The sequence below is a fragment of the Sordaria macrospora genome, chromosome 5 (assembly GCF_033870435.1).
Source record: "Sordaria macrospora chromosome 5, complete sequence".
Lineage (NCBI taxonomy): Eukaryota > Fungi > Ascomycota > Sordariomycetes > Sordariales > Sordariaceae > Sordaria > Sordaria macrospora.
The window spans coordinates 3,375,384-3,402,418 of NC_089375.1; the positions used below are offsets into that span (position 1 = coordinate 3,375,384).

The window sequence follows — 27,035 nt, forward strand, 5'->3', positions numbered from 1 at the left end:
TCGTCAACGAAGGTGCTCGGGATTGCGAATGGCACACGGGATTGGCTGGAGGGTCTTGCCAGCGAGTGGTTGCCAGCTGTGAGTGCATTGAAAGGAAAAAAGTTTGGATCAAGATCCTCTCAGCGTGTGAGCCGTGTCCAGCCAAACAGCCAGTTTCTCTCACTGGAGAACGGGGGGCCTTGCACGGATTGCACGCTGCAAATACGGTAGGTACCCAGGTACGTAGGTGACTGGCGCCGGTGACCAGGATCTGTCATTCCCAGTCTTGGTTTGCAACTTTTTTGTTCCTACTATTTCTTAGGCCTCGCCGGATCTTTTTCTTCCTCTTCCTTTCCCCCTTCCTGTCTTCAGTCATCTCAACTTCCAGTATTCCCTATACATCTTTGCGGTTTTAACGCTTCCTCATAAACCAATCAGTCAAAAATGGGCTTCTCTGCCGGTATGTCTCCCACTCTCATGTCTCAACCCACGCCATGATGCGCATGCGCTCTCTTTCCTATTGTTGTCTCGGCGGTCCGGCTTTGTCAACGTCATCCACACGTCCTCCAGCTTCAGTTTCGCTGGCTGAGCCACGGGTTGCTCGCGACGTCCCCATGAGATGGAGAGGCTACCATCGCTTGGTCATGTCTTCTGCGCCATGAGCTGGACACCTCGAGCATTGTTCTCGTCCCGCGATCCCGACATCTTCAGCCTCCCGCTGCCAAATCACGCGGCATTTTCTCCTTGTGTCGCAAACCCGATTACTCGACGGAGCGGAATAGCACTGTCACAGGAGCTTGGCCACGTCGGGCTCGACGTCACGGAGCATGTCTTGCCCTTGACGTATTTCCCTCAACACCATCTACCAGATCTCCGGCCACCAAGGTTCCCTGCCAACATCATGACGACAACAGTCGAGACCGAGGCCACCAAGACAACATTAGAATGAATGACCAGAGCCGCGCTTTGCGATTTGTTTGCTTCACAGCAGCCGTTCTAACCTCGTTCCGCACACAGGTGATTCCAAGAAGGGTGCCAACCTCTTCAAGACCCGTTGCGCTCAGTGCCACACCCTTGAGGCTGGCGGCGGCAACAAGATCGGCCCCGCTCTCCACGGTCTCTTCGGCCGCAAGACCGGCTCCGTCGACGGCTACGCCTACACCGATGCCAACAAGCAGAAGGGCATCACCTGGGACGAGAACACTCTCTTCGAGTACCTCGAGAACCCCAAGAAGTACATTCCCGGTACCAAGATGGCCTTCGGTGGTCTCAAGAAGGACAAGGACAGGAACGACATCATCACGTATGTTTTACTCCACCCCCTTCTACCTGTTATGAGTCGAGGACATGCCAGACTAACTCACCCTCCTCCAACAGCTTCATGAAGGAGGCTACTGCTTAAATTTTCTAAGCAATCTTGTTTGATGATGGGCGTTGCTACTGAGGAGTTATGGGATTGTATTAATAAAAAGGGAGATTTTTTTGCATTAGACGGGCTTGGCACATCCCTCTTCGTTGTTGTACCATAGACTAGACGATTTGTGCTGGGCGATCCTTGGTTGTTTCTTTTCGACGACCTTGATATCCTAATCCTCCTCTGTATGACTTTACGAAAAATACCCCATTCCCCCTTACTACCCTTCTTTCCTGAGCGCGTTCCTGGAGGTGATGTGGTTTTAGTGCCTTGACAGTTACTCGAGGTTGAGCTGGGCGGGGTATTTGGTCATGGGTCAGTTAGCTGGGCGTCGGAAGATACGGGAGGCGTCTTTCGGATTTGGTGGTGATGGTATACCTAGACGGCAGGATGTTGTCATACATATCTGTACTTGATACTCAATAAAACATCTCCGCTCACGCGATAATTTATACCCACCAAGCAGTCCCTTCATTCTCGGAATCTGACGGACATATCTTGCACATCTACGAGAGACGACATGGCTCAGGAGGTTATACTTGGTAATTTTTTTGGTTTCCGCTACCCACACAAAGATACATACAAACGCAAATCAAACATTAAACCCGGTGTTTTTATGAGCCGCAAAACGCCACTTTGTATCTGTAATCCCACCTTCTAGACTTAATCGATATGAACATACTTCTCCGGGTCCTTCACACTAGGCTTGACCTCATTCAGCGCCTTCTCCCAGTCCTCCGGCGTGATGACCGGGTTAGCTACCATATCCGTCAGCTTGTCCTCCTCGTCTATCTGAACACCACCCTTCTTGTTGTCAGACTGGTACATCTGGCTCAGGTACGCCCTCTCGAGACAAGCCTGGGCAGCCGCCTGCATCAAGTTACCCAAGTCGGCACCCGAGAAGCCGGTGCAGCGCAGATCGAGCGCAACACGCTCCAACTGCTTCTCGGCCTCGCGCATGGTCTCGTCCATGGCGGCCGCTGTGGAGGTCGGGGTTTGTTGGCCTGGTAGGACGGAGCTGCCGCTGTCGATGTCCATCGCGTCTCCTCCCGTCGTGGCCGCGGGTGTGGTGGCGGTGTTTGTAGGAGGAGGAGGAGGACGGGGAGCAGCAGCCTTCTGGGAAGCCTTGGCCCTCGCAATCGAGTTCCTGTAAAGAGTCCTGAGAATATCCACGCGGTCCTCCGCGCTCGGCAAGCCAACGTAGATGCTCGTGCCCAATCTGCCCGGTCTCCTAATGGCCTCGTCAATGATATCCGGCCTGTTCGTAGCGCCAATGACGTAAATCCCGCTGCGGTCACCGACACCGTCAAGCTCCGTAAGCAAGGTGTTGACAACGCGGGCGCTGGCGTCGGAGAGCGAGTCGTCGCGCTTGGGCACCAGGGCGTCCATCTCGTCGAAGAACAAGATGCAGGGGGCCGAGGACTTGGCGCGCGCGAAGAGCTGGCGGACTGCTCTCTCGGACTCGCCCACGTACTTGTTCAGCAGCTCGGGACCCTTGATGGAGATGAAGTTGGCCTTGGACTCGTTGGCTACGGCCTTGGCGACCAAAGTCTTGCCGCAGCCTGGAGGACCCCAGAGGAGGATGCCGGCGGCGGGCTTGATGCCCACCTTGGTGAAGAGTTCGGGCCGCTTGATGGGGCCAATGATGCTCATCTCAAGCTTCTTGCGGACTTCGTCGAGCGCTCCGACGTGCGCCCATGTGGTGTCGGGGATCGTGCTGAAGCCTTCACGCTTGGAGGCCGGCTGCACGCGGGAGACGGCGAGGCGGAATTGTGCCATGGTGATGCAGCTGTCGGACCACGAGGCCTGGCGGTGGTCCTCGAGGAGCAGCCAGTCGCGCTGCTTTTGGGAGATGCCGGTGAGCGTGTCGTCGAGTTCCTTCTGGATCTGTCTTTGTTGCTCTTCGTAATCCTCGGGGGACTCAGAGGTGATGGCGGCCGTGGCGGCTTCGGCGGCGGCAGCGCGCAGTTGGCGTGCCTTTTCGAGGAGGGCGTCGAGGCTTCCGCGGAAGGATTCGGACACCGCGGCCTTGACAACGTATTGCAGATCGGAGCCCACATAACCCGGTGTCAGCTTGGCGAGCTCGGCGAAGTTGACGTCGGCGTCCACGTTAAGGTCGCGGGAGAGGGACTTGAGGATGTGCTCGCGGGCGCGCTCGTTGGGCATGCCCATGTCAATCTCGGCGCTGAAGCGGCGACGAATGGCAGGATCCAAGAAGTCTGGACGGTTGGTGGCGGCCAGGACGACAACGTTCTTGCCGAGGGGAGTCTGCTGTTTGATGCGGTCCATGCCGTTCATGATTTCGGCCACGATACGGCCCTCCATGCCCTTGTTGGCGCTCTCACGCTTGCCAGCAATGGCATCGATCTCGTCGATGAAGACGAGGCATGGGGCAAGACGGATAGCTTCATCAAAGACTTCACGGATGTTCTTCTCTGATTCGCCCGAGGTGCCGCCGACGATAGAAGGCGCGGAAACGGGGATGAAGGCGGCGCCAACACTTCCAGCCACGGCGTGAGCAAGCGTGGTCTTGCCGCAACCTGAAGGGCCGTGAAGGAGCACGCCGTTATCGTAACGGTATCCCATCTTGGCGCAGGCCTCACCCGCACAGAGCGGGAACCACACCTCGTGCAGAAGCTTGTCGAGCGTGTCATCTACACCGGCAATGTCCTTGATGGAGATGCCCGTGGGAGGTGACCGGTCGACCTCCTTCTCCTTCGAGATCTTCTCCGCCTTCCTCTTCTTTCCCCTAGGCTCGCCATTTGCCTGTTTCTCAGATGATCCAGCAGCAGCAGGAACCGCTCCGGGTCCCGGCGTTTGCGGAGCCGAGCCCGCTCCTCCTCCTTCACTAGCAGCGCCCGCCTCACCTCCGCCGTTTTCTGCAACCGCTGCACCCTCACCACCCACTGCCGTCGCCGTAGGCAGCTTGGGCGGGGCCAGACCCCACGCCTTCGCAATCTGCTTGTTCAAGAACCCTGTAGCTGTCGCCTCAGCTGACTTGCTTTTCTTGGCTGCTTCCTCGGCCTCGGCTGCCTCAATTACATCGTCCGAATCCTCGACTGCGTCTTTCTTGGCCTCCTCTCGCCGTATGTCGAGCACCCGCTCGATCGAGTCCTCCAGCAATTTCTTATTTCGGCGAGCCAGACTCGAGTTGGACCGTTTTATTGAGTCGTAAACGGACGAAACTGAGAGCCCTCGTCTGCTTGACAGGTTTTTGCTGTTCTTGCCTTCTTTCTCGATGATGGCCTCTCGCCTGTCTTCCTCCTCGATCTCCAATTTCAGGACGAGTTGGTAGACATCGCGGTCGATGCCATGCCGTAGGTTGGCACGGCCAGGCATTGTTGTCGTAAAGTGCCCGTTGCTGTGTTGTGGTGGCGGCAACTAAGGCTGATTGACCTTTTTTCCGAAAATAAAAGGATGAAGTGAGGTTGGACGGGAAGGTGAAGTGAGTGTAAGTTCACCAAGAACGGGTATGAAAAATTGTGAAATGACAAGGGTTAGGGTTTGGTAGGCGCACAACAGCGTCAGCCATCTACCATACTTCTGTCTTGCCACTGATACGAGTTCACGGCAAGGAACTGTAACAATCTACGCCGGCTTTCTTTCAGGTTTGGTTCAACGGAAACTGAGATACTATTGAACTTACACCATGAATTTTTTCTTGTTGCTGGACTTTGTAACATCCACTATGTGTACAGTGAATGTGATAATGCTGAACCTTGCCACGCTGAAGCGCCAAATTCCAATACCAAGCACGGACCCTCTGGACAAGCCCAAGCTGCCAAGGTCGAAGGTTTCTAGCCTTATGCCTGGTTTCCTTAGCAGCTTCACCATCGTTGTGTGGTTCATAGCTGTGTGACATTGTACAAATTGACAGGCAAATGATTATACTCAGTCAGCGGGGGCGTCGTCTTGGTCTTTAATCGTTCCCATTTCACTTGGTGAGATAATCCAAGATCCTTCCCCTTACGTCTGCTTCATGAGCAGAGCCGATCAATCACACAATCATCCAAAGTCTTTTGAGTGGGAGACTGGGAGGTACCCCAGAGCACTTTACTTCAACCCAATTACCAAACCCGCAAAGAAACGCCGTTCCAGACAAGCTTGCCGCTGTCATATGCACCCACCATCCCCTTCCGCTTGGGGAGACCCGTTGAGATGAACCCAAGAAATACGAACACCCTTATCAATGCGGATCAACCCAGACGTTATCCCTCGCAAGACACATCTTGCGTACCTGTTGTATGCGACCTCGTTCCACAATGCCAATATGCAGACATGATTTGTATGTGTTACCCTGACAGATCTCCCCGTATACACTGTGCCGTTAAATAATGCTTGATTTCCCAACTCCTCTGGGTATCGACTGTTGTGGCCCATACCCAGCAACATGCGCATCTAAGGGACGTTGTTGCACAAGATTCGACAGATACCATTCGCCGATGGTAGCCGTTCCTTTTTTTTGGGATGTGTAGCGGTAATGTTAGTGGTCTTCCATGTCCTTAATGCGCTTCTTCAAGAATTCGAAGGACGAAAAGAAGACAGCATTAACCGCACAAGACCGAGCCATTGATACGCCAAGACCGCGATACATATTGCGCTGGAAAAAGCGGATCTTGACCGGCTCGACCTTTTCACCCTTTGTATACATAAGCGAATTGCGTTGATAAATGCTCTTCGCTGAATCGACGGGGTCTAGACAAAGTTCCACCGTTAGTTTCACTTGAAGATGATGATAATTCGGGACCTCAGCTTACAGATTAGCGCCCATGAGACTATTCCGCACATGCCACCCGCGATCAGCACTGCGAAAGGGTTGTTATGGCTACCATCCCCGCCAAAAGTAGTAAGCAGCTGTTTGCTGCTTTCATAGGTGATGAAGTACATGGCAGTACCGAGGGTATCTCGGGCTATGACATCCGGCCTGGTCAGTATCTTCCAGAACCACAAAATCACAGAAATGTACTCACTCAGATGCAAGCCGAAACCGGTGTAAAGACCACCTAGTCCTCGGTGCTTCACAATGTTTCCCATTGTCTTCAAAGTCCCCTTGTTCTGGTAACTCGCGGCAATGGCATGGCTGCCCGGTTTTAGGCAATTCTTCTTGTCCGCCATGAGGACTGAGACTTGCGCACTGAGCTTGGTCAACTCGAATGGGCCTATAGCATTTTTACAGGCGGAGCATTAGCATTCGCTTTCACGGACACTTCCAAAGGAGTTTCTCCAATCTTATAACGCGGACTTACAAGCTATTAAAGTTATGCACGATCCGGCCGTTGCGCCAGCGGCGCCAAAGGTGGCCACAGTCCAGAGATTGGGTAACGACCCGTGGGAGGCGACGTGGCTCATGACATCAAAGCCAAAGTTACGCTTGACCCAGTCACTATATGCGTATTTTGAGCGCTGATAGATGGAGAACGACACAGTCCGCACCGCAGTTATGCTGAGCATCGGGGCCGTGACGCCTAAGTCATTCAGGAAAGGTCAGGACACTGGCATATCAACCCCGGGCAAGGTGCCGGGAAAGGCACAATAACCTACCTCGGAAGAAGCCCCTGAGCTTCTCAGTGTGGTAGGTCTGTTTTACACAGTCGACAAAGCCGGCATATTTGTACGTCTGCATCCGTGTCTTGACGCTATCGAGGGGAAATGTGGACATTGTGGACAGCACGCTCGAGGCTGAAGCGGCAACCTCGGTGCGGTACTTTTTCGCCAGTCGCTGTGTACTGTTCCAAAACTGACCGTCGCTGCTAGAACCGGCGTTTGTAAGGCTGCTCGCGCTGGTACTTGTGCCCGTGTTTGAGCCATCTCTGGAGTTCCCTTTTAGGGAGGTGGTGCTCTCCTGGCTGTTGCTTTGTTGGGGCATGATGGGGAGCGATGGTGCGAGACGACGGTGGCCAGCCGCTGGCCCATTATTCGATATACTGTTGTCGTCGAGGAGGGCGTTATCGGCACCTTGGAGTGTCGCTGTCGTGCGCATACTCGTTGGTTATCTCTTGGCGTGCGAAAGTCGCCCCTTGCCGTAGCTCTAATCTCGTATGTAATTTGCAAAACGAAGGACTGCCCTCCGCCGGAGATTAAGTCGGGAGAGGCCCGTCCGGCTAGACAGTGGTCTCGTCGATCGAGACCAAAGTCCTGGGCACGGTTGAGAAAGGCCTTGATGCCGACTGGCGTAGGTCCGCCGCAAACGACACCGCACCTCCCGCGTGTTTCTCGTATGGTGGGAAAACGGTGTTCCTCTGCCTATATAACTCCCAATGGGTGGTTCCGTGCAGTGATTGAGCGTTTTCCGATGGTAGAACGGGTCGAGAAAAGAGCGTATGTGCAAGCTAAGGCCGACGGCTAAGGCCAGGGCCCTGATCAACGAAGAGGCGAAGGGGTAGTATAGGGATTGGTTGGTGCCGAGGAGTGTCCCTATTTCCTAGCCGGGGGACAATTGACCGATACACGGCGACAGACGGCAGGCGATGCCGGTTTGCTTATCGTAAGGTACTTCCCGTCGAGTGGGAAGTTAAGGGCAGCGAGTTGAGGTTGTGTGACTGGGACACAAGAACCGAAGCTGGAGAGATTGGAGCTCGAGGCGACCGGGTAGGCTTCGACCGTGACAGTCTTTGGGTGCAATGCAGTGCAGTTGAGGTCGTGTGAGGGCTTGGGACTTGCCCGCGGCGAGTTGGTTGCGGGGTCCAACGATGTATGCAGTGGTTGAGGGTGTTAGCAATGCACTGTTCCGTCACTACTCGATTGGTGTTGGAACTGGTGGTGGCTTGTGACTGCAATTGGAGAGAAAAGAGGAGGAAAAGTTGGAGTTGGACGTTGCAGAGACGGAACTCAAGACCAGGAGCCAAGTCGGAGTCACGATGTACGGCAAATGGAGCTTACGGGTACTTCCACCACGCATCGTGACCACTGGGTCCGGGTCCGGTAGTTCTCGGTCGTGCTTTCCCGTTGGACCATTTCTCGGCTGAGTCTCAGTGGAAACCAAAGTCACGATAACGATGAGAACTCCACTATAATGACGGATGATTCCCGTGCTGCCAGTTCTTTCCTTCAATGCCCAAGAAGCTGTCATCGATTGACGATTTTGACGAGATTCAGAGTACCGAAATTCGAGGTGAAGCTCTCGTATGCAATCAATGCAATTGAATGGCGCGGGGTCACCTCAGCGTGCGGCTTGAACCGCTTCAAACTTCTTTTTCCAGAATGTGGCCGATGTGACCGAATCCAATCTGGCTGCTTCTTGTGGGGACGGCTTCTCATTTCACATTTGGAGATCTCCAGTGCTTCAAGAGCAATGTCAAACCATCGGTGAAGGCCATCAGCCTCAAGTCTCCATCCCAGCCAACGTCATACCGTCACTGATACAGCACCGCTTGCCTGAAACAGCGACAAGCGCATGTTATCTCACCACCGACGTTCGATCGTGGTTCGTTATATAAAGTAGAAGGGGCCCTTTCCGTGTTTCCTCTTTGCTGCTGCTAACCATCAGAAACAGACATGTTGCTGTACACCTTTCAAGAAAGGAAGTCAATGGTTTCACAAGCCAATCCCAAAGTTTAAAAGTAGTCAGTCGTATCTTATCAGTCCCGAGGCAAACCCCGCCTAGAACAGCAGAGGAACCGCGCCACACGGTAACATGCCGGGGGAGCAACATGAGCTTTCGTAGCCGCTTCCCGCATGTAACACTTGATCCCGTTGTTGGGGATTTTGACCTCTATATCTAGTATATAATACGATGTAATGCTTCTGTTCCCGTCGTTCGGTACTTCTAGCGTACTGGACAACATCTATCCCAAACTGTTCCAAAACCCCCACCAGGACAAAACGTAATGGCCAACTAGGAATTGGAAAGGCATTAACAGACGCCTAGGAAGATTGACCAGAGGTCTCGAGCTATCAAACAAACCCGTACATACGGTATTAGGCTGTAGGTATGACATGCAGTCGTGTGAGCTTCCTACCTAGGTACTCAAGTAACCCTGCTGTGCGCATATGTTCCCCCAAAGGAATGACAATGCTCTTCTTGTTGCAATTGGCCTTGGTTAACGACCTCGCAGTCCACCATCATCCGAAGCCCAAAGATACAATTTACCCGGAAGAGCATTGTGCGCATCGACGGCGTCCTCTTCGGCCTCGTCCTGATACATGGCTGCCGTCCTGGGAAAGGCAGAACGCAAACCACCACACAACCGTCATCAAGCACCAAATGCGGAGAAACCTGGGGAAAGATCCGACGGTGTGCAAAGTGTCTCCAATTTGTGGAGTAATCACGACAATTGGAGTCGACTTGTCTGACTCGGTTTTGGCCCTTGTGATCGCCTCCTTTTTTTCCGCCCTTGGTTCTGCTTGAAGGGGACATGCCAAACACTGCATCCAACAAAATACCGGCTTTGATGTCGGCTTTGAACTGCCCCTGACCACGGTTGCCCGGATTCTCGGATTGTTGTTTACCGTAAACACAAGTTCATCGTATCGTTCAACATGGCGATTGTCTTGTCAAAATGCTCGTACTCCTTTTCATGCACTGGATCCCTGAGCGCTCTCCTGTTGGGTTCCTTCTCTTCAGCGTGTGCACTTTAACCTCCTCGCCTCTTCCATTTGACTTACTGCTGGGACTTGGCAAGTGTCTGTGCCTTGATCCTCCACGGCCCGATGTTTTTTTGCTGCATATACCTAACGTGGGCCAGGTTTTTGATGATTTTGTGCTCCACTCCAACATATGTCGCGGCGGATTCGAGAAACCACAGCGTTGACTTGATCCTCGAGGGCTCAAAAGTACCATTCTGGTCGCGGAAGGCAGCACGAAGGGTGTCTCGAACCACAAAGCGTGACGGCTTGGAGAATTGCACGGCCCTCAATGACCATCGTAGAAGATGGCGGTAGGCGTGGATAAGTTCCTGAGTTGACATGATATGTGGTGAAATGGGTGTTTGAAATCCTGGGATGCGATATCAAATCGCAAGAAACCAATCCTCAGGTTGAGTGAACGGACGCAAATCCCCGTCAGCACGGGCCATCAAGGAAGGTAATAGCAGCGTATCGTACGCGTATTAGGATGAAACGCGATAACGTAACTTACATTTTATCACTTACACGGACTTCAACCACAGGAGATGCCCTTTTCTATCCGAGGCAGCCGCTTAGCAGTATCTATTCAAGCTAACTAATGTGTAATTACGAGATGGAAAGAGCAATCTTGCCATCAAAATGATTACATATTCAAAAGGAAAGAATGATCCAAGGTAGCTTCCTTGCCGATTCATCTTTCCCGTCCTCAGGGAAGGATGCAGACATTGCATGGTTTTTATCCAAATGGAAGTGGCAGCCCGCTCCTAGCTGAGGTCTGCTGGCCTTTTGTCCAACATTTAAGGCCTTGCTTACACTTGAATAGGTGCCTGGCGGGTTGACGGTTAACTCAAGTTACGATTGTTCTCGAGATCATGGCGCACAAAGAGCCTTGTCCAAAAATAACCTTGGTCAACACAGATCCCTTTGTTCACTCTCCTGAGTGGCACGTTTCAACTCCGCTCTCTTTTGCCCTTTCCCGTGAGAGTCAATAGTACAGTCTCTTTTTATCGGCTCCCATGATGTATTGCACAATTTGACGACGAGAGCCAAGTTGAAAGGAGGTAGTCGCCATTTTTACACCCTCCCTGGCTGTTCATGATGACTTTTCCTGCTCATGACACCCGAGACGGAAATGGTCGGGGAGAGAGCACTTTTCCGCCCATATTCAATATTTTCTTTACCCTCAACCTCTTTCTCATGGATTTCTTTTGACTCTCTCGTCATTACCTTGAGTCCTCAGTCGTCGACATACAACACGATGGCCGTAATAATGTCATTAGTACCCACGAGTACGGCGGTACCAATGCCAAGCGGAGTACCTCTACCCTCGAGCACATCAGCATCACCGGCATTCATCATCTCGGCGGCAGCACTACGACGTCAAGATGGTGGGACTAACATCCCAATAGTAACCAGCATCTGCGGCTATGCCGTCGCCCAGGATGCCTCTCTGAAGTCCATAATGGCTCCGAACGGTATGGTGTGTGCCATGGATCCACCGAACCAGCTGTTTGGCTTTTGCCCGAGACAGTTCTCTATCAAAAACGAACGGGATATAGTCACGAACTGTGAATGGAACGCCTGGTGTATCGATGCTTACGATTGTAGTGACGGCTGCGGTGCTGAAAGCGCACGTTCTCAGTTTGGCACAACGAGATGGTAAGTCTGTCTGTCCCTTCTCTTCAAATCCGGTAGTTTTCCATGCCCAACTAGTTACTGACCTAGCCATTGAAACCCTCTAGTAATGCCGCATCTCGTCCGTTCTGTCAACTCACTCGTCTAGGGAAGACCCATACAGATGAAACAGATGCATATTGGAGCGTCGGTTGCGGAAGCAATCACTATAAAATCCACGACTACCTGTTGGACCAGAAGGCCGCTCTCGCGCCTTCAACGCCCGCTTCCACCACCGAAGATGACAACTTCACTGCGCCCCAAACGGTGCAGGCTCCCCTGGCAACAACCTCGTCATCACAGCCCGTAACACCCACCTCTTCGGGGCCACCACTAGCACTCCTGACTGCTAATTTCTCGTCCCGCTCTTCCTCTTCGGGTGCCAGCGCCAGTGCTATCCCATCCACCTCCTCTTCCACCACTTCCCCAGCCCCACAGCCATTCTATACACTCACCTATACCTCAGCAGACGATAAAGAAGAAGAAGCCCAGAAGAAAGGAACCGCCAGGCCCGCCATCCTCGGCTCCGCCATCGGGAGTCTGGCAATTATCTACATCCTCCTCTTCACCTGGTGGCATCGCGGGCCTCGGAGGCGCAAGCGAGAGCGGCAGCGGGAGGCGAAGGAAGCAGCCGAGAGGGTGGTGAGGGAACAGGGGCTTTTGCGGCTACGAAACGAATTTAAAGCAAGTGGACCTGATGGAATAGGGTTTGAGGATTCTCTTCACAAGCCTCAGGTCATTTATGTACCTCAGCAGCAGCAACAGCAGCAGGAAATCCACGAACTCGGCTTTGGAACAATGACGAACCCCAAAACGCCGAGGCTTCCAGAGATGTCCAACGATCCACCAACTCCAAAGGAGCTGTATGATCATCATGCTCTACAGACAAAGATTGATGATATTAGCGGATTCAGTCACCCCCATAGCCCCATGGCAATAAGTTCAAGATGGGACGGGACCTCAGCGACCGCGAGAAGCGCAAGTGCTGGCAGTTCATTCCGCCAGTCAAGAGCCACCAATACCAGTACCAGTACCACCAATAACAAATCCAAATCGACATTTGGGAACGGGAGGGGGACCATGGCGGAATCTGGGATATTTGGGTATGCTGGTGGGATTGGGATCGGAAACCCTATCAACGTGGTGACCACAACGACAAGAATCAGGGAGGACGAGGTAGCGGAGTTGGATGGACGACACATGACTTTTGAAGAAATGGAGCGAGAAAGGAGAGAACGGCTGGAAGGGGTTGACTTGGCTACCCAGCCAGTCCGATTGGAGAATGGGAGGGGGAATGATGGTGGTCGTACAAGTGCAGATACAGGTAATACTTTTGGTGGTGATGGTGGAAATAACGGTGCGCCTATTGGTAGGATTACTATGGTCCTTCCTACTGAGTGGTATATGCGTCAACAAGCGGAGGATGAGCATGAGCAAAGGGAGACGATACATGTGGGATGGAGTCCTTGTGACCCTGGGAAGTAGGTAAATGGGGGTAATTATGGAACTGGGAGGTTTACCTTTGCACGTTATTTGTTGGCATTCTGGTGTACGATACTGATATTTGCGAGCATCTAGAGTGGAAAAGCAAGATGGAAGCGAGGCAGCACTTCGGCAGTGGATATTAATGATTGCATCCAGAATATTCACATAAAGAAATAGAATGCACCTGGCTATCGGGTAATCGTGTCCTTTCAACAACCCATTTCGCTGTTCCAGCCTCTGGAAAGCTCCGCTTGCTTGAATTCTCTAATATCCAACGTCTATGTACTTATCCAAGGAGAGCAAAAAACTAACACCGGCTGCCCATCATTTACTTGAGGTCGATATGTATCCAACTCTTAGTCATCGCCCTGCCGAAGTGGCGCATAGTTACCACTACCAGACCCCTCGGGGCTTCCCCCTCCTCCCCGTCCCACCAACCTCGACAACCAGCCGCCAAGCCCGCCCCGGTTTTGGCCCGAAGAGCGCTTGTTTGTAATCTCAACCTCATCCGGAGGATCGATCGGTAGGCCGGGAATAGCCGCACTGGCGAGCGGTCGGCCCCGGATATCTAGCCGTGGCACGGGCGAGCCCGGCGCAACAAGAGCATCAATTTCGGCATGAAGTGACGGAGTGCTGGCGGCAGGTGTGCCAAGTGCGTTGGTGGCATCACCAAAGAGGGCATCCATGTCCTCGAGCCTAACACCGCAAGTTTCGGGGTACAGGAAGTATACTGATACACCCGTTAGCTGGATACATCTAGGGGGGGCGCTACGAGGGAGTAGATACTCACCAATAACAAAACTAACAGCGCAGAAGAAGGCATGGATCAGGTACAGCCTCCAGTGAATCAGCTCCTGCAAGATGGGCGTCATCTCTCCAACCAAGAAGTTGAACGCCCAGTTCGTCGCTGTCGAAAGACTGGCACCCTTGGAGCGAATCTTCAGGGGCAAGATCTCCGGCGGGTATAGCCAGGGAATAGGGCCCCATGAGTACCCGAAGGCCGCGTTGTAGACCATGACCATACCTACAACTACGGACGGCGTCCAAGGAGTGTCGAGGTACAGGAAGTACGAGATGGCGGACAAGGAGAGCACCATGGCTACGGCACCCGTCAGGAGGATAGGGCGGCGACCCCAGCGGTCCACGATGTACCATGGAGGGATCGTTGACAGGAAGTAGGTGATGCCGTTGAAGCCAGTCATCAACACGGCGTCGTGGCCCACCCAGCCGGCAGACTCGAACACAAGGGGTGCGTAGTATGAGATGACGTTGATGCCGTTGAGTTGCGCTAGTGCTTGGGCCGACATGGCGATAAAGACGCGACGGCTGTATCGCTTGAACATTTCACTGTATGTTCTTTCGCCCTCCTGGCGCGCCAGAAGTACGTCCATCTTGATTTCTCTGAACTCGTCCCTTGCGCGAGGGTTGTGGATGTCGCCACCGCCGTACAGGCTGGCAATCACGACAATGCCCTCCTCGTCATGGTCATTGTCCAGAAGCCATCTGTGATCTTGATTAGCAGCCACGCGGAAGCCGAGTGCTAAAACTGGTTGTACTTACCTGGGCGATTCCACAATGATCAGACTTCCCAGTCCCAGTAAAGCGCCCATGACACACTGCATGAGAAGCGGGAGGCGCCACGATAGGTTACCCTCAATGAAGCCACAAAAGTAGTCCACCCAGACCGAGGTTGTGTAACCGATGATGTTACCCGAGAACTCAATGCAAGCAAGCTTTCCTCTGTTATGAGGAGGCGAGATCTCGGACTGGTAGACCGGAACGATGGTAGAGAGCATGCCGACGCCCAAGCCAGCAATGATGCGTCCAGTCATCATCATGGCCATATCGGTTGCAATGGTCTGTAGAGCACCGCCAACAAAAAAGATGCATGACCCATAGAGAATGGTCTTGCGACGACCAATAATATCACCGATTCTACCGACCATGAGCGAGGAGATGAGCGCACCTATTTCTAGGATGGCCACCATAGTGCCTATCTGCGCGCTTGTTGGTTGGTTGAAATAGTCCTTGAAGTAGGGACCACTGTACAGATCGCATCAGTTACTCGGCCTTTATGTCTATCAAGCATGACAGCATGGGGCATCTGAGAAGCCACGACAGAGGGGGGATCCACGCACGTAATGATGCCGGACATGACACCCTGATCATATCCAAAAAGAAAGACACCTAATGACACAAAGATGGAAGTGAAGTAGATTAGGGGTTTGCCAGTAAGGCCATGAATGGGGTTCCGTGTTCCCGCCATGATACCGGCAATAAGGCGCTCGGCCCGCGAGACAGTTCGGGGGGCGGCGTCGGGAATGCGAATTGCTTCCTTATTAACGGCTCCAGCTTGACCAGACGACCTGGAGGAGTGAGTGCTGGAGCGGGAAAGAGACTCGCGATAGTGGACGTGCTTGCCGCCGTGACGATGACGTTTCGGATGGCGATAGACAACGCTAGCGTGGGTTTCGTCCTCTAGGGTATCGTACAGTCTCTGGCGCAAAGGATCCTCGTGATCGAGCTGCTCGGCGATGTCACCGGTGTCGACCCACGAGGACTCGGAGGAGCCGTAGACGTTGTAGTCTTCGTCTTCGTCGTCCGAGTATCGCGAGTGCTCAGCAGGGCGTGGAGCAAGGAAGGAGGAAGTGGCTTGGTTCCGGTTGGCGTGCGAATGGGTCGACGGATCGTCTTGGGCAGCAGCGTGTGCGGGGAGCGTGCGGAGGGGGATGTTGGAAGGGAGACGGTTCGGAATCGGAGTCGGCTGCGGAGGAGGAATCTTGGACGAGATGGAGCTGTTCTGCAGCAGCCCCCGACCGCACCTTGAGATGGAAAGAGTGAAAGTGGTTCTTTAGTAGAGGATGATCAACCCGAGACGGTCGATGTCGAGACGGACACATTGAACGGCTCACGGGGTGCATAGGGTTCCGTTCACGGGGTCTCGGATCAACAAAAAGGCAGAGAGGCAAAGCAATGGAAGCAGGTGCACGTGTTGCAACAATGGATGACTGATGACTGTAAGGTAAGGTAGTGTCTTGCAGAAGAGGTGAGGAAACTGCAACGACAGAAACCTGGAATTCCATCAAACCACCGCAGGCACGACCAAGGACCGGGACTCTGTGGCCGAAGACGGGAGGTCCCCTGTAGTGCCCGTATGAGCGTGTGAAGCGGAGCTGGGGTCCCGCCAAGACCCATCTGGCAGGGCACCAGCCAATCCACTGAGGAGCCCCTGGGCCCGGGCACCCGCACCTCCACTCCTCCACTGCCCCGCCCGTGCGTGATCCACCCTTTCCACACCCACCATTTTGGTCTCCAGTCTTTCAAAGATTCGAATCGGACTTCAACTCTTGTCTTCTCACTGGCAGAGACCGCGGTTACAACCACATGCCCAACCGATAACAGGCCGCGCAAATCAAATGAAGATCATTGCAGAACCCGGCAACCTTCTCACCCTTCAATCACAACCACATGATTGCAACCCCAAAGTTCAGTGTCGGAGTTGTCAAAACGACCAAGATCGACAGCTGGCATTCGGCATTGCCTGCCCCTTTCCGACAGACCAGACGGAAGTCAAAGCTGAAATGGCCATGATGGGATGAAACGTTTGCTCGACTCATCACTTTGCCTCCGAAACAACGAAATGGCGATTTCAAGTCATTGACAATCTGTCAAGCGCGGTACCAACCTACCTCTAGTGTCGAATACGTATCCCAGAAATCAGAAATCCATTTAAACACCGAACCCACGATCGTTAGCTCGAAAGTACCCGCTGGGCCTCTACGCGGGGAACTCGATGTCTCTTAGGTAGTGTCGATGCAAACATCAAAGCTGTCACAGCACATAGGCTGTGAGCTGACAGACCAAAATTTCAAGGATAGGAAGGAACGAGTAGGAGGCTATTTACCTGGATGGGATGGAAGCCTTCTTATACGCGATGACGGTCCATACAGGATGAAAGACTTTAGGTCCCGTCTTACAAGTAGACAGTGCTTGGCATCGGCCACCAGGAAAGCAAGATGAAAGTTATTGTTCCTTATTTCTCTGTTCAGTGTTAGTTAATAGGATTGTGCAATAGCGGACCAGCCGAGGTTACCAAAAACAAGTGATCAAGGACAGCATCCCGAGCATGTTCACTGTTATAGCTACAGGCTGGCCTAGAATTCCAAAAGTAGAATCATATTCAAGGGCTGCCCATTGTCTCAGTGCCAGGCCCGGACCATCAACTTATAGAACTTAGTAGCCCACAAAAAGAACGAAACGATCGCCTTTCATCGCGACTTTCCATCGGCGGCAGCGATCTCGGCCCGCATAATTACCGTCGTTCTGCCGTGGCCTCCACCTCGAATAACGACATGCTCTTATTTCGAGTACACGATACCGTCCCTACCTTAACTTGACGTCCAACCGTTCGGGCCGTCTGCTGTGCCCCCCACCACCAAGAAAAGAAAGCCCGTCGACGGATCTGCGGGTGACAGGACACCAGTCCGCGCCGCCGCTCCCGTTGTTTTGGATTTGCTCTCGTCAGCGGGCACAGAGCCTCCTCTTGCTACCTACTATAATTCAAACATTCGCTTCTCTGTAAGCGCCTCCCTCAGGGTTCGGTGTTTATTACATCTCTGGGGTATGGGATTTTCGACCGTCTCCCAATGACAGAAAACCTGTCGAAACAGCAGATGCATGAGGGTAGCTACCTACAGTCGGAACATTAGTGTAAGCGTGTGCGTTTAGGGTGCTATGCACGAATCAGGGGTACACCTGTGTAGCAGGTTTAGGGTTTAGCTAGACAGTCTCACAGTACAGCCCAAGCACCCGACGAGCGGAATCGAGAGCAAAGAGAGAATGTTGGAACAGATGAAGAGATCTCCGTATTTTGTGCCAATGTAGTCACCTATTTCGGTGCCTGGGCTGCTCGAGCAGACAGGATCCCGCTCGATAAATATGGTGGATATTAGCACTCACGCCGGGCGCAGCGCGACTCCTGCCAGCATCCTTTATTTACTTCCCTTGTGGCTTCAAGTGGCTGGTGGCAGGCGTGGGTACCAGTATTACACTACGTCCGAAAGAAAATTGCTTGGCCTCTTTTCCAGAGAACTTTGTGTGCTTGGTGTATCGACCCTTTGTGGCCGTGATACATTCGTGTGCTTGTACAGTACGAGATTTCCTGCACAACTGCCTGCACATGCTCAAGAACTCCCCGGCTTGCTCTCGTTGGTGCCTTTGTGGTCGAAAGAGATGACCGACTGAGCCGCTCTGAAGGATCTAAACATCTTTGTCAGAAAACAGGCTTGATACAATTTGCTTTTCCCCGTTTGTTGAACAGTGCACGAGGCCATGCTTTTCTTGTTGCTGTGGTTTTAGGTATTCTAGCTGCATGCGTTACGGTTCAGTTCGTACCTAGTCGGACCTGGTAGCCATGCAGCCACCTATTTTCGTCATACAGACGGGAACTCCCCTTTTTGAACACCATATTGGGCTTGTATCACCAGATTAAGCATTGGAGGATGCCAATTATGTATACAAGTGTCTCTTGACACTCTCCACACGATGAATCAATGAACCAGTCGATATATGCCGAGCGTAGAATCCCGACTTAAGGCTGTACAGAGTAGAAAGCCAAAGATGGACATGATTGGACCATGATCATATCGGACTGGGTCCGTTGGGCTTGCCTTTGCCTGAAAAGTTCGACGCATGGATGCCGCCTTGCAGGAGGGAACGCACAGCCTTGGTGTTCGAGAAGCCGGAGTTGTTGCAGGCGTCGGAATCGCCTGAACCTCAGCTGCATCTGGACAATCTGCAGAAGGGTGTGCGGGCACGCTGCTGACTGGCTCAGTCTTGCTGACTTTGAAGCCATCAAAAGTGAGGCCCGTGGTTTCGGCCTGGACATCGTTTGGTTCCGCTTCTCACGGGCTTCCGTCCCGAGTGTGTGTTGTCCAGGTCATCATGCATGAGATATCCTGACATGGAGGTTACTCACCTTAGGCGACCATGTTTTGCGTCCCTTTAGACGAATAACTCTCCCCACGAACAGCGTGTCCGATTGCGCGCCATTCGAATATGTTGATTGCCAACGGTGAGAGAGACAGCTATAATGGCCGGTGATATAGGCTGGCTGGCTGTTCGGAATAGCGCCTAACGTTCTTCTGCTTGTCAAGCGGAGTGAGACCTGGAGCTCCGAGACCCACGGTCCGCCAATCTAGTCCGGAGTTTGAGTTGTCGTGGTCTTCTTTGGATCGCTCCGTCAGTGGTGCTAAAGTGTCAGGTGGTGTTGCTGGGTCCTAAACCCCCTGCCTTGACTCTCTTTTTCGATATGGGTTTCTTCGCTTTATCCCTTTGTCACCACTTCATCCGGCAGGGAGAGAACGCGGAAAGAAGGCAAAGAACAAGAATCAAGGAATAGTAAAACCATTCGCTAGCATGCCATTGCGTTGCGACGTCGCCCGTGAAATAGTTTCAGAGAGGACCAGCGCAAGTGCAACGCTGGGATGATTTGGTTGAAACGTCCACCCATCAGGTTGCTTGTCACGTCTTGTCATTTCGGAGAAGGCTGGGACTCGGCTTCCATTTAGAGCAACTGTGAACCAATTACATTTCTCAAAAAGCCGAAAGGAGTGGAGACACAGTCCTGGCCAGTAGAAACAAAGCGCCCTAAGCCTGTTCCTGCTGCCGCTGCCGCTGCCCGAATGGAAGCGACGAGGGAGCGCAGCCACTGGCGACCACCCACTCGCCGTCTCGCCCAGCCATTGCCAATGCTAATGCCAGTGTCCCAATGGCTGCCATTGCAGTGAAATCCTTGCCCTGGGCCTGAGTGGCCTTCCAGTTGAGTTTTATATTTTGCAGGCGGACCCGCCAACCCCAGGCCGCCGTGGGCTTCCCGCATTTGTTTCTTCCCTCTCCGCCCCCATCGTCGGCATCCATACAAATTCATCCGGACCACCTGCCCTGCGCTTCTGCTCCACGTCCCTTTTTTTTCCTTTCTCCGCGACATTCGAGCCAATAATAGGGCATCGCCGTAAACCTACTCCTAATCTTCGGTTCCAAAGCACACAGCGCACACCAAGGACGACAATTGGCGACGCGAAGCACACAAGGGAGGGAGGGATCGATTCGCGCAGGATAATTTCAGGGAGGAAAGACAAGAGAGTCGGGTCCGCAATTCTGGTCCATCAATCACGCCACACACCAGCGCTTCATTTCAACAGCATCGCGTTTCCCACACGATACCGACAACGGATCATACCAATTGAACAGAAAGCAACAACCGCCAGCCAAAGGATATCTGCATTGAAGGATTGAAAGGTCACAAAAGGCGGAAGGCGGCGTCAGGTCGACACGCGCATATTCTGGCATCTGCCATCGCAATTGAGCGACAGACGCAAAGGGATACCCCGGCAGATATCACGGAAGCACGTCTCTCCCCGCAGTAATTCGATTTTCAACCGCATCGCAGCGGTTGCATACCAGACGACACCATGGGGTCAACACAATTTGGCAACTTTCATGTGAGCTCCCCCGACGCCGCAGACGGTGGGCGTAGAAGCCGTTCAGCTCCCCTCTTCAGAGAGACGCAAATTCTGACTGTTAGCGCCTCCATATTCACAGGACTTCTGTCGAGACTCGACTCTTCCTATCTGCAATGTGAGTAGGGCCCTACCCCATCTGGTGGAGACGGTGGTTCCCGGCGCAGGAACCATGTTCTGTCGGACCCTCGTCCCTGTTTGCTCGTCGGTCTGACTTACACGGCCGCTTCTTGATAAACAGCTCCTCTCGGATAAACACAGCCAGTCCGGACCATGGGACAATTCAGACAACTGCCAGTTGAAGGGCATATCGCTATCGAACGGAAAGAGGCTTGGAAATCTAGGTATGTGACCCTACATAAACATGAACGCGATATGTGCTGACTCAATGCAGGATCCATACTGCTATGCGCAATTGCGATCCTCACTTCTCTGTATCTGCTCTACAGGTCCGAGCGGAAACGAGCTGCGGTTGGTCGTCGGTAAGTTACCCGCCCAACATCGGACGGAAATTTTGGATACTGGGATTCACTGACAACTCGACAGAGAAATGCAAGTCTTCCTCTTGTGCTACATTGTTATATCGATATGTGAGATCTTCTCAGTGGGAGAATTCCCTCTGGACTCTACAGTCCGCATTGTAAGTTTGGCCTGGGCAGAGCGCGGCAAGCAGTGTTTCGTGTCATGTTTCGTTTCAACTGACTCGTGTCCAGGCGTTCACGGCTATTCACATTGGTTTCATCATCGCCACTACCTGGATACTGATGCTCAACGCAATTGTCGGCTACCAATTACTCGACGACGGCACGCCGCTTTCATTGGCTTTGGTTGTCGGTTCTGCAGCGATTCTGCTTGTCGGAACCGGCTATATTGCTCTTGATACGGGCCTGCATTGGACAGGCTACTGGGATAGCAGCTATGATTTGCCCAAAAACCGGCACATTGCACTCTACGTCCTTTACCAGCTTGCGCCCCTTGTTTTCCTGGTCGTCTACTTCGTCCTGGAGGCCATCCTTGTCATCAAGGTTCTCGGCGAGAGGCGCCCGATGCTCTACTTGGCCGCCGCTGCGATCCTCTTTGCGGCTGGACAAGTGTTCAACTATGTCGTCAGCAGATACATCTGTGACGGCACAAATGGGAAGATCGACGGCGCGCTTTTCGAAACCCTCTTTACCCTCCTGGCCGTTGTAGTGAACTGGGCCTTCTGGTCCAGCATTACCGAGGATGATTGGCCATCGGTTCCGCCTAACCAGTTCCCATAGAATGGCCAGGATAGGTTGAAGTCTCGAAAACCAAGGCCAACGGCATTCAGAGATCAGTTCTTGGGAGCACTCGAGCGCTTGCAAGTGGGTGTTCCATAAGACATGGTTCCACTGGCGTTCATTCCGCACAGGAGGAACCACCTTCTCTTTTCTGCTTCTCGACGGTGGCGGGACCTCCTTCTTCGCACATACCCCCGTACAAAAACAACAAAACGGCAAAAAATACACCCACGGATACGAAGACACGAAAGAGCGATCACATGTTTTTTTAACCACGACACCTTTGCTTTAATAACGGCTTTTGCGAGCGGGGAGGGGCGGAACGGCAAGCGGGTTGTTGGGTTACAGATTGCCCGTCTACACTGCCGTTTGGACAACCCGCACAACCAAACGTACTACGCCTGTCGATCATTATCATTCACCAAACCTAATCAACGATGTTTGTAAGAAGAGAAAAACAACGATACAGGGAAGGAAAAGCGCAAGAAAGATGGCATGGAGTCGAAATAGGCGAGACGAGGAATGAAAGGGAAGGGATGGTAGCGAGAACACTGGATGAGACAAGTCAGACGTCTATCAAGGTTATGGCTTCTGCCTGGGTTCTGCTGCGCAGCGCGCGTCTTTAATGATGATGGATATTGGGCGCTGTTTACGACGGGGAATCTGTGGCAAATGTATACCATGGGAAAGATGCTTCTCGGGAATGCTTTATGGCGGAGAGCGTGGATTTACGTACTACTATTACTTATACCCTAGTCAGACGAGGAATGAGATACAAAGGTTTATGATTCTGATCATATGTTGTTATTGTGACCGAAGCCAACGTTATTCTGCGGAAAGACTAAATGTCGGAACCCGGTATTCGTAGACTCCCACTAATGACAAAATACTTAAGAGACCCAACCGTGTCCCAGCTGCCATAACCATTAAACCTTGTAGCATATATCGTCTCCCGTATACCGACGTTCCCGTTGTTGAACAAAGAGTGATATCCCATGCATAACGCACGCAAACATAGACATAAACGCCAACATCAGAATACCAAACGCAAACCCTTCCGGTACCCATCCATTCTTAAACACAGCCTCAGCCGGGCCGCCCATTGTCATGAACCTTTTATCCTTGCCTTGCAAACTCTTGTGTCCTCCCTATGTAGGTAACCACCAAGAGCCTCACTCAACGCCTAGCGAGACCTATCAATCCCCAGCTTGCGCAACTGCACCCTCGGAAACACGCCCACCACAACCAGTGTAATCCCCAACCCGAAAGTCCACCCCTTGATTTTCAGGACTCCCTTACTATAATCCGTATCCGCGGCGGCACCAATCGTAACCAGCACCAACACCAACAGCAAGTACCCGCCGTACCGATGATACTTCCACAAAGCCTTTGCCTTGTCCTCCCCACCCAGGACGCCAGGGACAAGCCACATGCAGATTCCAAACGCGTACTGAGCAAGCAACAGCGTCCCCGTGATGACACCCAGGTAACCGTGTAGGGAGTGTAGGTGCGCGTTGTGGTTGGCGTGCTTGTTTGTTTCGATGACGGCTATGCCGGAGACGAAGGACAGAAACGACAAGAGGTGGAGAGAGGCGTGAATGCGTTGTCCGGTACGCTTGTCGGCCGGAGTGGATGTCGGTTGGAGGATCAGGATCGCTTGGATGAGCAGGAAGGCTCCCAAGGATTGGAGGAGGGGGTGCGGGGAGATGAGCGCGCCGAGCTTGTGCAGGAAGACGGCGGACCAGGTGGTCACAAGGAGGAGGAGGGCGCCGAGTTGAGAGAGCCAGGCAGTTCCTGGGAATGGGAGAAGGGGGTTAGTATACTTGGAGAAGGATGGGATGCTCGGGATGGGTTGTACGTGTTGGAGGTGCGGGGGTTTGTTTGGATGGAAGGGTATGTGGGAGAGAAGGATGGGTTCGAGGCCGACGACGATGATGGTTAGGATGGAGGAAACTTACCAAGAACGAGGTTCAAGAACATGGGAGCGTCAGGCTTTTGAATAGCGTCGCCTGGTCTTCCAAGCAGTGGTTCGCTTTCGGTGGGAACAGCGGGCTCAGCATCAGTTGTGCTGAGAGGAGGAGGAGGTTGTGTAGATTCTGAGGGAGCCATGATTTCCAGCTTCTTTTATCTCAAGTTTTGGAAAATGGATGCAACTTGTTCGGTGGCCGAGGAGAAGTATCATGTGTTAAAAGCAAGAAATGTCCGGTGTCTTGATGCAATGTGCCCGGTAAATGCTTGGGTGTTGGCTTCGGTCTGGATCTCGAGCTGCAGAAGATGGACGATGGTTTGACCGGCAGGTTGCGCGGGGAAGGTGGGCTTCTTATTCAGAAGATTGAAGGAAAGAGGGGACGAATGGTTCATGCACACTCGGGATGGGTGGTACCTGTTGCCTATCTAAGCGGGTGCGAAAGTGCGTTACAAATTGGATAGTAAGGCTGGTACCCTGCCAGATCTGATGTGTTGTGATGAGGGGAAGAGAGACATTCGGACATCCACGAGGCACGGCGATGCAATATTCGCTTTCGAGGCGCACGGGTGAGATGCGAGCGGGATTCCGGTTCCTCGTCTTACCTATCAACAATATTAATATGCATCGACATCGATGTCGTGAAAGATCCGCAACCGAATTGTGAGAGCCTCGAAATATGAGACAGACTGGTATGAATATCATACAGAGATCTCCAAATCAATGCAGATGAAATCCCAGCAGTTATGCGTACAAACAACAGCTCGAAACGAATGGGATTTGGGTGATTGCGTAGCTGCGGTCACTGATGACGGAACCGACAAGAGCTTTGGATGAAAGAGCTGAGGTTACTATTGCAGATGCACTTACACTCGGACCAATCACAATCTCCATGTTTTCAACCCACATGTAACTCTGCCATGTGTGAGAACTCGCACACAGTGTGGAGGAAGCGCTTCCTCTGTAGAACTGCCTGGATACCTATCCCTGCATATTGTGTTCAAAACACCATCATCACTGTGTGGCTTTTGATCCGAATGCCCTGATAAGCTTATCGGGCGATAAATGCTCCGCCCGAAGCCCCGCCGCAGAAATCCAAAAGACCGGCCCCTCCTCACTAGCACCAGGTCCTCCCGAAGAGATGCGGAGGACGGAAAAAGGAGCCGTGGCCTGTAGGAAGTTGTCGCTACAGGTGGATCGGTGTCGGAGCCGGCCGATGACTCTCGGTGTAGATCAAATACGACGGTTGGGTACGACGAAGAAAGGACCACGATTGTCGTTGCTGTTACGTACTTTGACTAAAAACGCATTATCTTGACTAAGCTATCGATCGCTCTTTGACTGTTGCTGTGGTGATATAAAAACCTGCCGCCTGCTCTTGGTTACCTCGAGGACGCTGGGGCTTTTTCCTATTCTTTCGCGTTGTAACATCGAGGACTGGAGACTCACTCATCCATATACCTTGCACATCTCACTCACCATGTCGAACATCGAACACAAGCTCGAGGCTGTTCCGGCCACCCGGATCGCCGCCGATGATATCGACAAGACTTTCCGTTCCAGCACAATCGGTCCGTAGCATCCGTCTCATGAAACATAACATCCAACACTTTCAACTAACGCAAGTTGAAATGGGATATAGATCTTATCTCGGGAGCTCTCGGTGGCAAAGTTCTCGGTTTCTCGGACGAATGGTTCGCCGAAGCGGCCAACCTCATCACCCCTACGGCCCCTATCCGCCAGCCCGGAAAGATGGTTTATACCGGTGCGTGGTACGACGGTTGGGAGACAAGGAGACACAACTCCGCCGAGTTCGACTGGGTTGTGATTCGTCTGGGTGTCGCCTCTGGCACCGTCGAGGGTGTCGAGGTTGACACGGCTTTCTTCAACGGCAACCATGCGCCCGCCATCTCGGTCGAGGGTTGCTTCAGCCAGAACGATGACGAGGTTCTCTCGTGGAAGGGCGAGCGTGGTGGTTGGGAGACTATTCTTGGCATCCAGGAGTGCGGCCCTTCGCAAAGATTCGGCTGGAAGCTCCAGAACCCTACCCAGAAGCAGTACACCCATGTGCGACTAAACATGTACCCTGACGGCGGCATTGCCAGATTCCGTCTGTTTGGACACGCCGTACCGGTATTCCCAGAGGATACCGAGGCCATCTTTGACTTGGCGGCTGCCCAGAACGGCGGAGTTGCCATCTCCTGCAGTGACCAGCACTTCGGCACCAAGGACAACCTTATCCTTCCGGGCCGCGGCAAGGACATGGGTGACGGTTGGGAGACAGCACGTTCGCGCACCAAGGGCCACGTCGACTGGACCATTATCAGACTCGGCGCGCCCGGCTACATCCAGAACTTCGTTGTCGACACGGCTCACTTCCGTGGCAACTACCCCCAGCAGGTCAAGCTGCAAGCCATCGAGTGGAAGGGCGAAGGCGAGCCGGGTGCGGATGCTGAGGGCTGGACAGAGGTGGCCGAACCTATCAAGTGCGGCCCTGATCATGAGCACCCTGTCGAGAGCTTGGTAAAGGACAAGCCGTTCACCCACGTCAAGCTCATCATTGTGCCTGACGGCGGAGTGAAGAGATTGCGGGTGTTTGCGAAGAGGGCTGTTTAAGGGACTGCTACAGAAGCAGTTAATAGTGTCGATAGGTGGTAGCATATATGGGGAGCAAGAAACGGCGATCCACATGAAAAGGGGGGAATCATTCAGTATGATGGGCAAGTACAGTCATTTAGCAGCGAAAAGAAATTTCACAGGTCTTAAGATCATCTGCTCTTGAAGCACAACTCTAATTCCCAATCAGCTTTTTCTCAGAATGAAATTAGAAACATTCACGGCTGCACTCGAGACGAGGTTGATGCGAAGCTTAAATTTGAGTCGAGAAGTCAATGCCCCAAACAACGCTCACTAGCTCGTCGCTAGGCTCAATAACAGTCAGGGTCCTTATTTCCCCACAAACCACCGGTCGAGATACCCTCACCGACGTTTAAATTTGGGTGACCCCAGATCTGAGGACGCATCTTGTAGAGTCCACACAGCCATACGTCGATTTGATTGCTCATGAAGCTTTCGAATCGCACTGCTGTCAAACTCGAGCTGTCATTCCGCGCTGTGGAACATGATATGAACTGGCAATTGTCTTATTGTCGAGACATGGAAATGCCACT

At 52.8% G+C, this 27,035-nt stretch overlaps 9 protein-coding genes across 9 annotated transcripts; 4 read left to right on the forward strand and 5 right to left on the reverse strand.

The window, feature by feature from the left end:
• Positions 1-347: 347 nt before the first annotated feature.
• Positions 348-1,770, forward strand: SMAC4_02491 (uncharacterized protein). The gene is made up of 3 exons (XM_003350774.2): positions 348-439; positions 997-1,282; positions 1,357-1,770. Exons 1-3 carry the CDS (start codon positions 424-426, stop codon positions 1,379-1,381), a joined length of 327 nt encoding a protein of 108 aa, XP_003350822.1. The 5' UTR covers positions 348-423; the 3' UTR covers positions 1,382-1,770.
• Positions 1,771-2,018: 248 nt separating this feature from the next.
• On the reverse strand, positions 2,019-4,732 carry SMAC4_02492 (uncharacterized protein; the record flags this gene model as incomplete). The annotated part of the gene is made up of 1 exon (XM_003350775.2): positions 2,019-4,732. The coding sequence occupies one exon, from the start codon at positions 4,730-4,732 to the stop codon at positions 2,057-2,059; it is 2,676 nt and encodes an 891-aa protein (XP_003350823.1). The 3' UTR covers positions 2,019-2,056.
• Positions 4,733-5,319: 587 nt separating this feature from the next.
• SMAC4_02493 (uncharacterized protein) lies at positions 5,320-8,368 on the reverse strand. The gene is made up of 5 exons (XM_003350776.2): positions 6,935-8,368; positions 6,640-6,858; positions 6,364-6,552; positions 6,151-6,303; positions 5,320-6,088 (listed from the first exon to the last, which is right to left on the reverse strand). The coding sequence occupies exons 1-5, from the start codon at positions 7,371-7,373 to the stop codon at positions 5,877-5,879; spliced, it is 1,212 nt and encodes a 403-aa protein (XP_003350824.1). The 5' UTR covers positions 7,374-8,368; the 3' UTR covers positions 5,320-5,876.
• A 714-nt stretch (positions 8,369-9,082) lies between these two features.
• Positions 9,083-10,358, reverse strand: SMAC4_12870 (uncharacterized protein). Its single transcript, XM_066091123.1, has 2 exons — positions 9,998-10,358; positions 9,083-9,934 (listed from the first exon to the last, which is right to left on the reverse strand). Exons 1-2 carry the CDS (start codon positions 10,297-10,299, stop codon positions 9,838-9,840), a joined length of 399 nt encoding a protein of 132 aa, XP_065947266.1. The 5' UTR covers positions 10,300-10,358; the 3' UTR covers positions 9,083-9,837.
• An 858-nt stretch (positions 10,359-11,216) lies between these two features.
• Positions 11,217-12,675, forward strand: SMAC4_02494 (uncharacterized protein; the record flags this gene model as incomplete). The annotated part of the gene is made up of 3 exons (XM_003350777.1): positions 11,217-11,617; positions 11,701-12,495; positions 12,597-12,675. 3 exons carry the CDS (start codon positions 11,217-11,219, stop codon positions 12,673-12,675), a joined length of 1,275 nt encoding a protein of 424 aa, XP_003350825.1.
• A 617-nt stretch (positions 12,676-13,292) lies between these two features.
• SMAC4_02495 (uncharacterized protein) lies at positions 13,293-16,421 on the reverse strand (the record flags this gene model as incomplete). The annotated part of the gene is made up of 5 exons (XM_003350778.2): positions 13,293-13,847; positions 13,908-14,620; positions 14,678-15,160; positions 15,256-15,939; positions 16,309-16,421. The coding sequence occupies 5 exons, from the start codon at positions 16,419-16,421 to the stop codon at positions 13,474-13,476; spliced, it is 2,367 nt and encodes a 788-aa protein (XP_003350826.1). The 3' UTR covers positions 13,293-13,473.
• A 3,564-nt stretch (positions 16,422-19,985) lies between these two features.
• SMAC4_12753 (uncharacterized protein) lies at positions 19,986-22,000 on the forward strand. Its single transcript, XM_024655207.2, has 6 exons — positions 19,986-20,619; positions 20,720-20,755; positions 20,879-20,981; positions 21,032-21,119; positions 21,184-21,277; positions 21,351-22,000. The coding sequence occupies exons 1-6, from the start codon at positions 20,590-20,592 to the stop codon at positions 21,897-21,899; spliced, it is 900 nt and encodes a 299-aa protein (XP_024511121.2). The 5' UTR covers positions 19,986-20,589; the 3' UTR covers positions 21,900-22,000.
• An 800-nt stretch (positions 22,001-22,800) lies between these two features.
• On the reverse strand, positions 22,801-24,527 carry SMAC4_02496 (uncharacterized protein). Its single transcript, XM_003350779.2, has 2 exons — positions 23,858-24,527; positions 22,801-23,693 (listed from the first exon to the last, which is right to left on the reverse strand). The coding sequence occupies exons 1-2, from the start codon at positions 24,006-24,008 to the stop codon at positions 23,083-23,085; spliced, it is 762 nt and encodes a 253-aa protein (XP_003350827.1). The 5' UTR covers positions 24,009-24,527; the 3' UTR covers positions 22,801-23,082.
• A 378-nt stretch (positions 24,528-24,905) lies between these two features.
• SMAC4_02497 (uncharacterized protein) lies at positions 24,906-26,700 on the forward strand. Its single transcript, XM_003350780.2, has 2 exons — positions 24,906-25,436; positions 25,508-26,700. Exons 1-2 carry the CDS (start codon positions 25,346-25,348, stop codon positions 26,479-26,481), a joined length of 1,065 nt encoding a protein of 354 aa, XP_003350828.1. The 5' UTR covers positions 24,906-25,345; the 3' UTR covers positions 26,482-26,700.
• Positions 26,701-27,035: the final 335 nt, after the last annotated feature.

What these genes read in the sequence shown, in the direction of transcription:
- SMAC4_12753 (XM_024655207.2), top strand. Translation starts at nt 20,590, where the DNA reads ATGGGGTCAACACAATTTGGCAACTTTCAT. An exon ending in AAAGAGGCTTGGAAATCTAG is followed by an intron (nt 20,982 to 21,031) that starts GTATGTGACCCT and finishes GACTCAATGCAG; the next exon opens with GATCCATACTGCTATGCGCA. An exon ending in CGAGCTGCGGTTGGTCGTCG is followed by an intron (nt 21,120 to 21,183) that starts GTAAGTTACCCG and finishes ACAACTCGACAG; the next exon opens with AGAAATGCAAGTCTTCCTCT.
- SMAC4_12870 (XM_066091123.1), bottom strand. Translation starts at nt 10,299, where the DNA reads ATGTCAACTCAGGAACTTATCCACGCCTACCGCCATCTTCTACGATGG. An exon ending in ACACTTGCCAAGTCCCAGCA is followed by an intron (nt 9,935 to 9,997) that starts GTAAGTCAAATG and finishes GGAACCCAACAG; the next exon opens with GAGAGCGCTCAGGGATCCAG.
- SMAC4_02493 (XM_003350776.2), bottom strand. Translation starts at nt 7,373, where the DNA reads ATGCGCACGACAGCGACACTCCAAGGTGCCGATAACGCCCTCCTCGAC. An exon ending in GCTCAGGGGCTTCTTCCGAG is followed by an intron (nt 6,859 to 6,934) that starts GTAGGTTATTGT and finishes TGAATGACTTAG; the next exon opens with GCGTCACGGCCCCGATGCTC. An exon ending in AGTCTCATGGGCGCTAATCT is followed by an intron (nt 6,089 to 6,150) that starts GTAAGCTGAGGT and finishes AACTTTGTCTAG; the next exon opens with ACCCCGTCGATTCAGCGAAG.
- SMAC4_02497 (XM_003350780.2), top strand. Translation starts at nt 25,346, where the DNA reads ATGTCGAACATCGAACACAAGCTCGAGGCTGTTCCGGCCACCCGGATC. An exon ending in TTTCCGTTCCAGCACAATCG is followed by an intron (nt 25,437 to 25,507) that starts GTCCGTAGCATC and finishes AATGGGATATAG; the next exon opens with ATCTTATCTCGGGAGCTCTC.
- SMAC4_02496 (XM_003350779.2), bottom strand. Translation starts at nt 24,008, where the DNA reads ATGGCTCCCTCAGAATCTACACAACCTCCTCCTCCTCTCAGCACAACT. An exon ending in GTTCTTGAACCTCGTTCTTG is followed by an intron (nt 23,694 to 23,857) that starts GTAAGTTTCCTC and finishes TCCCATTCCCAG; the next exon opens with GAACTGCCTGGCTCTCTCAA.
- SMAC4_02491 (XM_003350774.2), top strand. An exon ending in GACAGGAACGACATCATCAC is followed by an intron (nt 1,283 to 1,356) that starts GTATGTTTTACT and finishes CTCCTCCAACAG; the next exon opens with CTTCATGAAGGAGGCTACTG.